The following is a 12,128-nucleotide window of genomic DNA, read 5'->3' as shown; positions in this document are numbered from 1 at the left end:
ACTTTTATTTATTTTTTATTAGTTTTTTAATACATTAATTTATGTATGTATGTATGTATGTATGTATGTATGTATGTTGTGCTGAGGATTAAACCCAGGGCCTTGCCATGCTAGGCGAGGGCTTCACCACTAAGCCACAACCCCAGCCCCAGAATTTCAGGTTTATAGAGGACAGAAATATTATTCAAATTAATACCCCCCTTCAGTGTGAAATCTTTTTTCAATATGGCATATAGCTGTTGAACAGAGAAACCACAAAACACTTATTGAATCAATTTTAAGAGGGTTATTTATTATAATAAATAAAGGTCAAAAGGGATTATAAAATCCATAAGTTACTCTGATTTTCTATCTATTTAAGAAATCATAACCAATAATACATTTTCTTTTTTATTTTAGCCAATGGAAAGATTTGGCAAACCACTTTATTTCTCCATGCCTTAGTTTCCACATTTGTTAAAGGAGAGGGTTGGCCTAATATTCTGGGCTTGGATGAAAAAATGGATGATAGAGGGCTGGGGTTGTGGCTCAGTAGTAGAGCGCCTGCCTAGCATGTGTGAGGCACTGTGTTGGAGCCTAAGCACCACATAAAATAAATAAAATTAAAGGTATTGTATTCATCTATTACTAAATTTTTTTTAAATGGATGATAGATGTTAAAGAAAACAGCAATTAAACTTGACCTATATCTAAAACGTGATCCTAGTCGAATAAATCCCGAGCGATGAGAACTTTTTTGGACAGGGCCTCGGAGGCGGAAGAAGGCATGATGTTCCACAGCACATTTCCATAAATGTTTGCATGCTTTTGGATGATCCAGTCTAAAAACAAATGTATGTTCCTGCTCTTTGCCCTAGAAAGAAAGAATATAAAAAGAGGTGATTATTAAGCTGGACATGGTGGTACATACCTGAAATCCAAGCGATTCTGGAGGCTGAGGCAGGAGGATTTCAAGTTTAAAGCCAGTCTCAGCAACTTAGCAAGGCCCTAACAACTCAGCAAGGCTCTGTCTCAAAAATGAAACATAAAAAGGGCTGAGGACACAGCTCAATATTAATCATCTCTGGGATCAATCTCTAGTACAAAAAAAAAAAAAAAAAAAAAGGTGATCATTAGGTCAAATAGTCCTGTCTCCCATTTCTGTGACACAAATAACAATAACAGCAATACCAAAAAAGAAGCAATAAAGTATCTAGTTTATTCCCTGAAATTCACTTTTCTCTCTTTTGACAGTGCTGGGGACTGAACCAAGAGCCTCATATATGCCAGACAAGAATTCTATCATGAGCTACACCCCAGCCAGAAACTTATTATTTACAGCTATTACACACACACACACACACACACACACACACAGTTAAAAGTCAAACTATTTTCTAAGCTAGTATAAAATTATTCCTAGGAGGACTGGGGTTGTGGCTCAATGGTAGAGCGCTCACCTCGCATGTTCAAGGCCCTGGGTTTGATCCTCAGCACCACATAAAAATAAATAAATAAAATCAAGGTATTATGTCCAACTACAACAAAAAAATAAATATTTTAAAAAAATTATTCCTAGGAGTAACCCCTCCACTTATATACTCTCATTTGTCAGAGAAACAAAATTCACCTACCATTCTTTGTGGTAATCATAATGTAGGAGCTGGGTATAAAGCCCGGTGGTAGAGTGTTTGCTTGTCATGTGTGGGGCCCTAGATTTGATCCCAAGCATCACAAACAAAAACAATTTAAAGCACTATATATGATCTGGCAATGTGTCAATAGCCCTAAAAAGGCTCACATTTTTTGTCCTACTAACCATAGTCCCAGGAGTCAAATTATAATAGCTAACATTTACAGACTTTTTTTTATGGATTTCACATGAATAAGGAATAATATCATTAGACTCATTTCATATAAGGAAATAGGAAAGGAAACTAGAATTTGAATCTAGTCAGTGTTGCTCCAGAAGCTATAATTTTAACAACAAAGTAATACTGTGTCTCTAGGAAAAATGATTCTATAATTAAACACTGGCACAAATCCACAATGTCCAAAACTATAAAGAAATGATCATGTAAATAATGGCAAAATTTTAAAACTATACAGAAAGATAAAGGATTAATGTAACATTATTTATTCATATTACAGAACACTGTATATTAGTTAAAATGAATAAACTAAATCTACACAGTCAGAGTGTTTAAATAAAATAAGCAAGCTGTAAGTATATTTATGTTTATGTAAATTTTTCTTTTTTCATTTTCGGTACTGTGGATTAAAACCAGAGGCACTCCACTCTCGAACTACATTCCCAGCCATTTTTGTTTTAAGACAGGGTCTTGCTAAGTTGTCCAGGCTGGCCTCAAACTTGCAATCCTCCTACCTCCACTTCCTGAATTACCGGGATTAAAGGCAATGTACCTCTGCACCCAGATATATCTTTACTTATCTATTTGTAAAAGAGATCTTAATCAAAATGCTATAATCCTAGATCCCGAGAAAAATGGGTATTATAATTTTTGTATTTTTCAATTTGCTTGAAATATTTTATAATTTAAACTGTTTTCTCACTTAAAACTATTTTTCAATGCCAATTTCTTTATCATCTTGTTATAGGAAAATATTAAAATATTCTTAAATTCTAAGACACAAAAATGCCAACCAACCACAAAGGAAAATAAATTATGAGCTGTATTACATTGATAAAGTTCTGTTCACCCAAAAGATACTTTAAAAAGAAGGAAAAGAAAGTTAAAGAGAAGATACTTGTATGCTATACCTGACAAAGAATCCCTGAGTTCAATCCCCATTACCATGAAGAAAAATCTAAATCATCCAAAGCTGAAATCGACTTGCAATAACATACCCACCCACTTGAAGTTCATGTAAATTTCTCTACACAAAGTATTACCATTTTAAAAAATTCCAGGCATAAAAATATTAATGTACCAAAAATTCACTTACTATATCATGAAGTGCTTCCCATGTCAATTACTATTTCTCTTCACTAAATAGCATTTTTGTGCACAAAAATGAGAACACATGACCATATTATCTATGCACACTTGCAAAGATTATGCACTCCTATCTTACCAAACTGTTGCAATTGCTTCTCTACTTATTTCTCCCTCCCACTCCATTCAAATCTGCTGGAGAATATAAACATTTTTTCATTCATCCTGTTAAGTAAAAAATCTCACACTGTGCCAGGACCATAAGCACTCATCACCTTTATTCATAGATGGATAACTGTACAGTCAAAACAGACTACCAAAACGTACCAAGTGAAAAGCAGTACTTCCCATTAAGCACCAGCAATCAACACAACCATAACAGGCTTCTAACAAACCACTGCTTCTTTTATTTTATTAATGTTTTTTTTTAAAGAGAGAGAGAGAATTTTTTAATATTTATTTTTTAGTTTTTGGCGGACACAACATCTTTGTTTGTATGTGGTGCTGAGGATCGAACCTGGGCCGCACGCATGTCAGGCAAGCACGCTACCGCTTGAGCCACATCCCCAGCATTTATTAATGTTGACCAGATGATAAACTCAAAGACTGTTTGCCAACATGGGTGTTTGTGCTCTTATTAGAGAGATGTGACCAGTGAAGTATCGTTATTAAAAATTTGACAAAAAACCATACTCCAAGTTATATAGTAGTAACTTTAAATAATTGCTACAGTCTTAACCATTTTTCCAGTTAACATATTTAGTTATGTAATAAGCACAGAAAATCATCTGTAAATTATTACCATGATACAGAATACCACCTGATCTTGGCTTTCTACTTATTAACATTTATGTTGAAATTTATGACATTTTCATATTGCACCTTTGTGGGGAAAAATAGGAAAAGAAATGAACAGAAAATGCTGACCAAAAAAAAGAAATATAAGTATGACCAAATATTAACTACTAAAAGATCAAGTTTAAAACAGTAATATTCCATTATCATAAGTGAAATTTCTTTTAAAAATTCAAGAATGGCAAAGTTTTGGTAAAACTCCCATCCTTGTACTTTCACCTACTTTACAATGGTACATCCAAAATATATTACTAATAATAATCAGGAGGAATAAACAAATCATAAATTATAAACATACTGGAAACGTGAATATATGTCTAAATATGATAAAAATATATAGGAAGTATTTGATTTTTAATATTTTTTAGTTGCCAATGGATCTCATTTATTTATTTATTTATTTATATGTGGTGCTGAGGATCAAACCTAGGGCCTCACACATGCCAGGCAAACGATCAACCACTGAGCCACAACTCTAGCCCCACAGGAACCATTTTAAATGGAAGAAGTACAATTTACCTAGGAAAGGAGAGAAAAATCATAACAAAATCTTAAAATCTCTCCAACATTTAATCATAAAAATGTTCAAACATATACAAAAATTGAATACCCATAGAGATATCATGTACTGTCAACAACTATTAGCATTTTACACAGTGTGCTTACATCTGTATCTTTTCATATATCTTGTTAATTTACATATAATTTTAGATGTACAATTCTGTGAGTCTTGACAAATATACAGTTGTATAACCAACAGCAAAATAAAGCTATAGAATAGTTCCCTCAACCACCAAATATATCCCTCAGACTTCTGATCTTTGGTAGTCAACCCCTTTCTCAACCTTTAATCCCAAGTAATCAATGACCTATTTTCCATTCCTACAAGCTTGACCTTCCCAGACTGTCATAAATAAAATCATATAGTATATAATGTTTTTAACTTTTTGCAGTACTGGAGATGAAACCCAGGGCCTTGTATGTGCTGGGCAAGCACTCTACAATTGAGCTCTATTCTTTTATTTTGAGACAGGGTCTTTAATAAGTTGTCTAAGCTGGCCTGGGACTTAGACTATCCTGTCTCATCCTCCTAAGCAGCTGAGATTATAGTATCCCCAACAGTACTTAATCTTTTTTTTAATATGACTTCTTTTACTTAGCATAATGCATCTGAGATGCATCTATGTTTGAACTGATTAGGATCTACATTTTACTGATAAAATCCTGAAGAATATTATTAGGTAGATCTTTTAATTTTTTTAATCAGATATGAAGGGGATATGGTTGCTTAAATTTATATTTTTGCATACCTCATTTATATTATAAATGAAGAAACAAAGAACAAACTTTAATTATATTAATTATATTATCTTTAATCTTAATAGCAGAAATCTATCTATCTATCTATATATTTTATATTATATAAAATTTTATATTTTATATTATATATAAAATACATATATTTTAGATATAGATGGACACAACACAATGCCTTTATTTTTATGTGGTGCTGAAAATCGAACCAGGGTCCTGCCTGTGCTAGACAACCACTCTACCGCTGAGCCACAATCCCAGCCCAAATTTTTAAAATGGTATGACCTAAATCAGGAACTTTTTTATACAAAGTTTTTTCTATGACTGTGTAAAACAATGAAACACGTTGTGATTGGTATCCCCCCTTATAAAGATATGTTGCCAAGGTCATGCATCTAGAATCCTTGGAAGACTAAGACAAGAGGATCACAAATTCAAAGCCAGCTTCAGCAATTTAGCAAGAGTCTTAGCAAGAACCCAAGCAAGATCCTGTCTCAAAAAAATAAGGTGTGTGGTTCAGTGGTAAAGACCCCCGGGGTTCAATCCCTGGCAACAAAAAAAAATAATAATAATAAAATAGATATTAATTACTATAACATTGTTAAGCAGTTAATACAACAAAATTCCTACCTGATCATCATCTTCTACAACCACTAAGGTTATTTTATTCTTCTTAAAATCCATTCTGGTTATCTTGGGCCTAAAATATAAGACAAACAGCCAGATTAAAAAATGTTTTTATTTCAAGTGTATTTAATCATCTAACTCCTGAACTGAATACTAAAAGGGTAAATATAATCTATACTACCTATCAAAAAAAGTCTAATCTAAAATAAAAAGGAAAATACATATTTTAAAAACAATACCTTTATCAAAATTGATGCTGCATATACATCAGAGATTAAAAATGTAAAGGAAAAAAAGAAAATGAAGAAATTTATGTATTTCACAGACCCCCAACTATGGTGTAAAAGATTCCCCAGGCACAGAAAAAATTATTTCAGTGTTAAAGAAATATCACAGGAATTGGATACAGGAAATATCATAAAGCTTAAAATGTCATGTAGGAAAATATTACTGATCAGGGTCTTCAATTTTTGTCTTCTACAGCAATTTTGTAAATCAAAGTGCTTAAACAGGATATACATGTTTTTAAGTTTTTTTTTTAAACCTCACTGTATGGTCCACTTTCTAACTCCATCTCTCCAACCTGTACCAGAAATCTAAACCACTTGCCACATTTAACTCTGTATTTCTATGAATTGTGAATGTCAGAAAATTTGACTCTCACTCCCAAAGACTAATCTTTAAATTTTTACAACTTTATGAGGAAGCACAAAAGGTGGCCTCTTTTTCTCTCTGCCTTAGAGTATCCTCAGGCCACAAGGCATGTTTCAAAGCAAGCCAAATTCCAAAGAATTAACAACCAAGGACTGAAAAGATAAATGCTCCAGCTTCTTCATCCATCAAGGTAAGATTGTAAAGATGTTCCACTCAAATCTCAAGAAAATCCCTACAAGGAAGACCTGAATGTACATTTCAGTTTAAGTAGAGGGCTGTGAGCTAACTATTCTGGCCTATTTTGTTTTTGTTTTTGGTCCTGGGAATTGATCCCAGATACTTGGCTACCAAACCACATCCCCAGACCTTGTTCTGGCCTAACGTAAAGAATTCAATAACATCAAAGAATCAAGAGGCTGGTGTTGTGGCTCAGCAGTAGAGCGCTTGCCTCCCACTTGTGAGACCCTGGGTTCGAGCCTCAGCACCACATAAAACTAAATAAATGAAATAAAGGTAATATGTCCAACTACAACTAAAACATAAATATTAAAAAAAGAATCAAATAACAGGGCTGGGGCTGTAGCTCAGTGGCAGAGTGCTTGCACTGGGTTTGATCCTTAGCACCACATAAAAATAAATAAAGGCATGCTGTTCATCTATAACTACAAAAACTCTTTTAAAAAATCAAATAACAGAGAGGCCAATACACATGAGTCACCTTTGACTCATGTCTATAACACCAGTACACTTCTAAGCATGGTACAAGTTGTGACATAATAATGTAAACACTATTTCCTGATTTTTAAGCTTTTAGAACACCAGATAAAACCTGAAAGACTAATGGTTATAAAATCCATAAAATCTATCCTTGATGTAAAAGTAAAATGTAAAGTATGGATGATAAAAGTGAGAACACAGAAAAATGAACCAAGTTTAAAAGAAGGGGTAAAAGTACTAACAGCTCCCCTCCCTCTTACATAAGAAAGGGTAAAGAGTATGTCTACAGAACAAAAAACAAACTAAACCCTTAAAAATAAAAATAGTAATACAGCAGCATAAAGGGAAGGAGTGCCCATGAAAAACATTAAATAAATACAAAAATATATAATATTAAAACATACTTTGACACACTTTGAAACTAATAGAGAATACAGCTAGAAAAAAGGGCTAGGGATGTAGCTCAGAGGCCCAATCCTCAGCACCACAAAAAAAAAAAAAAAAAAAAGGTGATGAAAGAAGACAGTTGCTTTTCATTTACAAACTTTTTAGAACTACGTGATTTTCCAACTATATTTCATGTATTCATCTGACATAAATGTTTTTGTTAGCTGGGCATGGTGATGCATGTCTGTGTGATCCCAGAGACCTGAGAGGCTAAGGCAAGAAGATCCCATGACCAAGGCCAGCCTCGGTAATTTAGCAAAATCCTTAGTAACCTAATGAGACCCTGTCTCAAAATTTAAAAAAATCAAAAGGACTGAGGATATAGCTCAGGGGTCAAGTGTTCCGGGGTTCAATTCCCACTACAAAAAAAAAAAAAAAAAAAAAAAAATTTAAATAATTTTACTCATTAAAAACAAAACAGTAAGTATCTGTGAACTGTAACTCTGCTTACCAAAAAAATAAGCCAATCTTGGTGTCTCCTTCAAAAACAAGGACTCCTGTTGGGGTCAGTCCCAAACTATAGTCATTCCCATCTCTAGCCTAATTTAACAAGAAAAAATGTGTTAGTTCTATTTGCCTAAAACAGGTTTCACATTTTCATGTAACTGTTCAATTTTATTTTCATGCTGAATATATTAATTACATCCATACAGCTAATATTAATATGAAAGATGTTTTCAACAATTAGCATATCCAAATCCATTCTCTGGAAAATCCATGCATACATACAGTGTCTGAAATACTACACAGTAATCCCATTTATCCACAGGGGCTATGTTCTGAAGTTCCCAGAAGATTCCTAAAATCACGCACAGTACCTAGTGCTAAAATTGCTACGCTTTTTTCCAATACATATATACTTATTATAAAATTTCATTTATAAATTAAGCACAATAAGAGGTTAACAATAATGGAACAATTTTAATATGCTGTAATAAAAGTTATATGGTCTCTTCTCTCAAACTGTATCTTATTAGTTGGGAAAATTTCTATGTAATATTTTTGGAACTTGGTTGATCATGGATAAATGAAACTGAAGAAAGCAAAACCACGGGTAAACAATTACCGAAATTGTAAGGCATGTCTTCAATGAGAGTGAGTAGTTAAACTCCCAATATGAAGAAAGCTCTTTCCAGGGTCCTCCTATATTCTACCTGCCACTTAAATGACAAATTTCGAAATGTTGCTAATTTACCTAGAAATAACACAAATCACTATTGTTTATATTTTATCAAAGACCTCTCAAGTTATATTTTCTTTTTTTTATATACTTTTAAAAAAATAATTTGTTTTATTTATTTATTTTTAGTTGTAGATGGTCATGATATCTTTATTTTTATGTGGTGCTGAGGATCCAGTGCCTCATATGTGTGAGGCAAGTGCTCTATCACTGAACTATAGCACCAGCACCTCAACCTATATTTTTCAACTTCACTTCCTTAATTATTTTAACAGAGCCTACTGAGTAATGAAATTAAGTGGCATAATATGAAGTAAAAAAAAAAAAAAAAGTGGTTTAAAAATCTTAAAAACAGCAATTTTTCCCAGCTAAAAATATTAAGAGCTTAGAAACACCTATATACTTCTTTTAAATTTTTTTCTTCTTTCTTATGAATTGTCCTATGCAATTCCAGTCATTCAGTATTTAATCTCAACCTTGTTTTAAAATCGTACCTCTATCCAAAAGTATCCTTTGCTAGCTAGCATATGTAAACTCCATGCTCTCGCCTATATATAAAATTCATAATCACCTTAAGTTCCAAAGGAACCAAATTTTTTTAAAGGCACCACAACATAATGCTTACCTTGACCACATGCATGTCAACCCCATACATTTCTAGCCATTTGGCTTTATTCAGATAATTGGTTTCAGCTTGTGCTGGTGTCTGACCTCTAAAAATTAAAATATAACTTTTAAAATAATAATATAAAATGAAACTCTATCAAAGAAGAAAACTGGTATGAAATAACTATTGTGGTGATGTTAAAAAAGTGTGATCAAATGTCAAGTACCTGTATTCTTTCCATTTCTCAAAAATAGCCAGTTCCATTTCTTCAGTCTGAATGGGCACAAACCTGAACTCAGAGACAAGTTCAGGACTGTGTTCAGCAAGATCATAGTCACCGAGTTCAGCTACAAACATAAGTTACACAAAATTACATCGTGTTAATACTAATTAAATTTCCTGCAGAATCCTTCTTCAAAATCTGTTTTATAAAAAATTGTTGGGGAGATTAGATTCTTTTACCAGTCTGTACACAAACATTTCCTCCCTCCCTCCCTCTCTTCTTCCTTTCTTCATATTTCTTCTTTCTTTCTTTTTGGTACTAGGGATTGAACCCAGGGACACTTAACCACTGAGCTACATCCCTAGTCCTTTGTGAGTCAAGGTCTTGCTAGGTTGCTAAAGGTCTCACCTGAGGCTGGCCTCAAACTTGATATCCTCTCTACCTTAGCCTTTGAATAACTAGAATTATAGGCGGACACCACCACACTCAGATTTTCTGTTGTTGATGGTGGAGGGATACTGGGGATTAAACCAAGGGGTACTTTACCACTGAGCTATATCTCCAATCCTTTGAGACAGGATATCACCAAGTGGCTGAGGCTGGCCTCAGACTGACTCAACTCCTGACTCAACTTCCCAAGTCACCGGAATTACAGGCATATTTTTCTTTTCATTTATTCATAGTCTAATGCTTAGCTTTTTTAAAATTTATTTATTTATTCTACTAATGCTTAGCTTTGAAAATTACTTTCTAGACTTACATAGAACAATCTTGACTTGATAATGAGTAAATTAGCAATTCTCAAAAAAACATTTAGCTGGTATCTATAAAGAATCAAAGTAATGTCACAGAACACAATACCATGTAACATTGTAAGGTATAGTCCCTGTGTTCTTAGGATGTAAAAATATTAATCCTAAAGAAGTAACAGGTTGGGCATGGTGGCACATGCCTGTAATCCCAGCAGTCAGAAGGCTGAAGCAGGAGGATCTCGAGTTCAAAGACAGCCTCAGCAACAGCGAGGCACCAAGAAACTCAGTGAGACCCCGTCTCTAAATAAATACAAAAAAGGGCTGGGGATGTGGCTCAGTGGCTGAGTGCCCTTGAGTTCAATCCCCAGTACCAGGGGAAAAAAAAACAATAACTCAGAATTAATGAAAATAAAGTTGGGAGAGGGAGAAGAAAAAGAGCAGTGCATAAACATTTACATACTCATCTGTGCTTTTCTGAACTTGTTGGTTTGGGGAGAAAAGAAAAATACCATATCAGAGTTTTCTATATTTTTGACCTGTTCTTTTAAAAGAATATTTCACTTGTATTAGAAAGTTAAAATTTTTTCATTCTACTAAGTCTAGTTGTGGAGATTATATATATATATATATGAAGTATCTCGACATATTAAATAACAATGGTAACCACTCATTTTCTATTGAGTTTCTATTCCACACAGGGCATGTATTTACTGATCACTACTGTGACTCAAGTTATGTTAAAATTAAAAAGGGGAGCTGGGATTGTGGCTCTGTGGTAGAGTGCTCGCCTAGCACTTGTGAGAGGTCCTGGATTCAATCCTCAGCACCACATAAAAATAAATAAATAGATATTGTGTCCAGTTATAACAAAAAAATAAATCAAAAAATTTTAAAAAATGTTTTCTTCAACCCTATTTTCAAGAAGCACATACCATATTCCATGTGTATATGTCAAAATACACTGTCATGTGTATCTAAAAAAAATTTAAAAAAGAAGCGTGTACTCTGGTTGTCATAAAACTTACAGAATGAGATATAAAAAGAATATATGAGGCAACAAATAGTATAACATTCTGAAAATGACAGCTTTAACAGTGTATCAAAGCTTTTAGAATTAACAATCTTATATAGAAATAATGAAATATAAGTGTGCTTTCAATAAAATATTTGTGGGTGAGGGGTGTAGCTCAGTGTACTTGCCTAGCATGCATAAGGCCTTGGATTCCACCCCTAGCAGCATAAAAATAAATGGGCAACTAAACTTTTCTTATCATTAATAGCAGCATTTCCAAACCAGCATCTATCTGATATTATGTAGTTGAGAACACTAGTTTTAATTTGGAGATAGAGTAGAATCGTAAAAAGATGCAGGACAATAAAAATTTACATTAATGAAAAATTTCTGAAATGCAAAAATTTCATTACCAATCCCCAAATCAATGGGAAAATGTGCTTTCTTCAATAATGAATGCACAAATGGGCAAACATTAAGTTTACCATAGGACATTAAAAAAATTAGTACTATTATCTACACAATGGCAAATAAATACTACTGATCTTAGGGACTACGGAACACTAAAAAAGCATAGAACTAGTCTTGATCATCATCATTAAGTACTATTTTTTTTCTTTTAGTATGTATAAAGATGTTGCTAGCAAAGTATTTCCTTTCGCCTTGGGAAAGACTAAATTTTTTTTTTTATATTCTTTAATAATGTCTTAAAAAAAAAAAAGAATTCTTTTTTTTTTTTTTTTCCTGGTGCTGGGGGATAGAACCCAGGGCCTTGTGCGTGTGAGGCAAGCACTCTACACCAAC

General features: G+C 33.3%; 1 protein-coding gene across 2 annotated transcripts in view; it reads right to left on the bottom strand.

The window, feature by feature from the left end:
• Window positions 1-12,128, bottom strand: part of Epb41l5 (erythrocyte membrane protein band 4.1 like 5) — a 113,645-nt gene that overhangs the window by 67,233 nt on the left and 34,284 nt on the right. For both annotated transcript variants that reach the window (XM_026408863.2, XM_026408864.2), the window contains exons 8-12: window positions 9,564-9,684; window positions 9,356-9,443; window positions 8,002-8,090; window positions 5,736-5,805; window positions 684-853 (exon numbers count right to left, since the gene is read on the bottom strand). In XM_026408863.2, coding sequence (XP_026264648.1) covers window positions 684-853; window positions 5,736-5,805; window positions 8,002-8,090; window positions 9,356-9,443; window positions 9,564-9,684 — 538 coding nt within the window. The remainder of the gene's footprint in view (window positions 1-683; window positions 854-5,735; window positions 5,806-8,001; window positions 8,091-9,355; window positions 9,444-9,563; window positions 9,685-12,128) is intronic.

The sequence above is a fragment of the Urocitellus parryii genome, chromosome 1 (assembly GCF_045843805.1).
Source record: "Urocitellus parryii isolate mUroPar1 chromosome 1, mUroPar1.hap1, whole genome shotgun sequence".
NCBI classification, from domain to species: domain Eukaryota; kingdom Metazoa; phylum Chordata; class Mammalia; order Rodentia; family Sciuridae; genus Urocitellus; species Urocitellus parryii.
The sequence above is the reverse complement of the archived record's forward strand: the minus strand, read 5'-3'. Positions and strand labels throughout refer to the sequence as shown.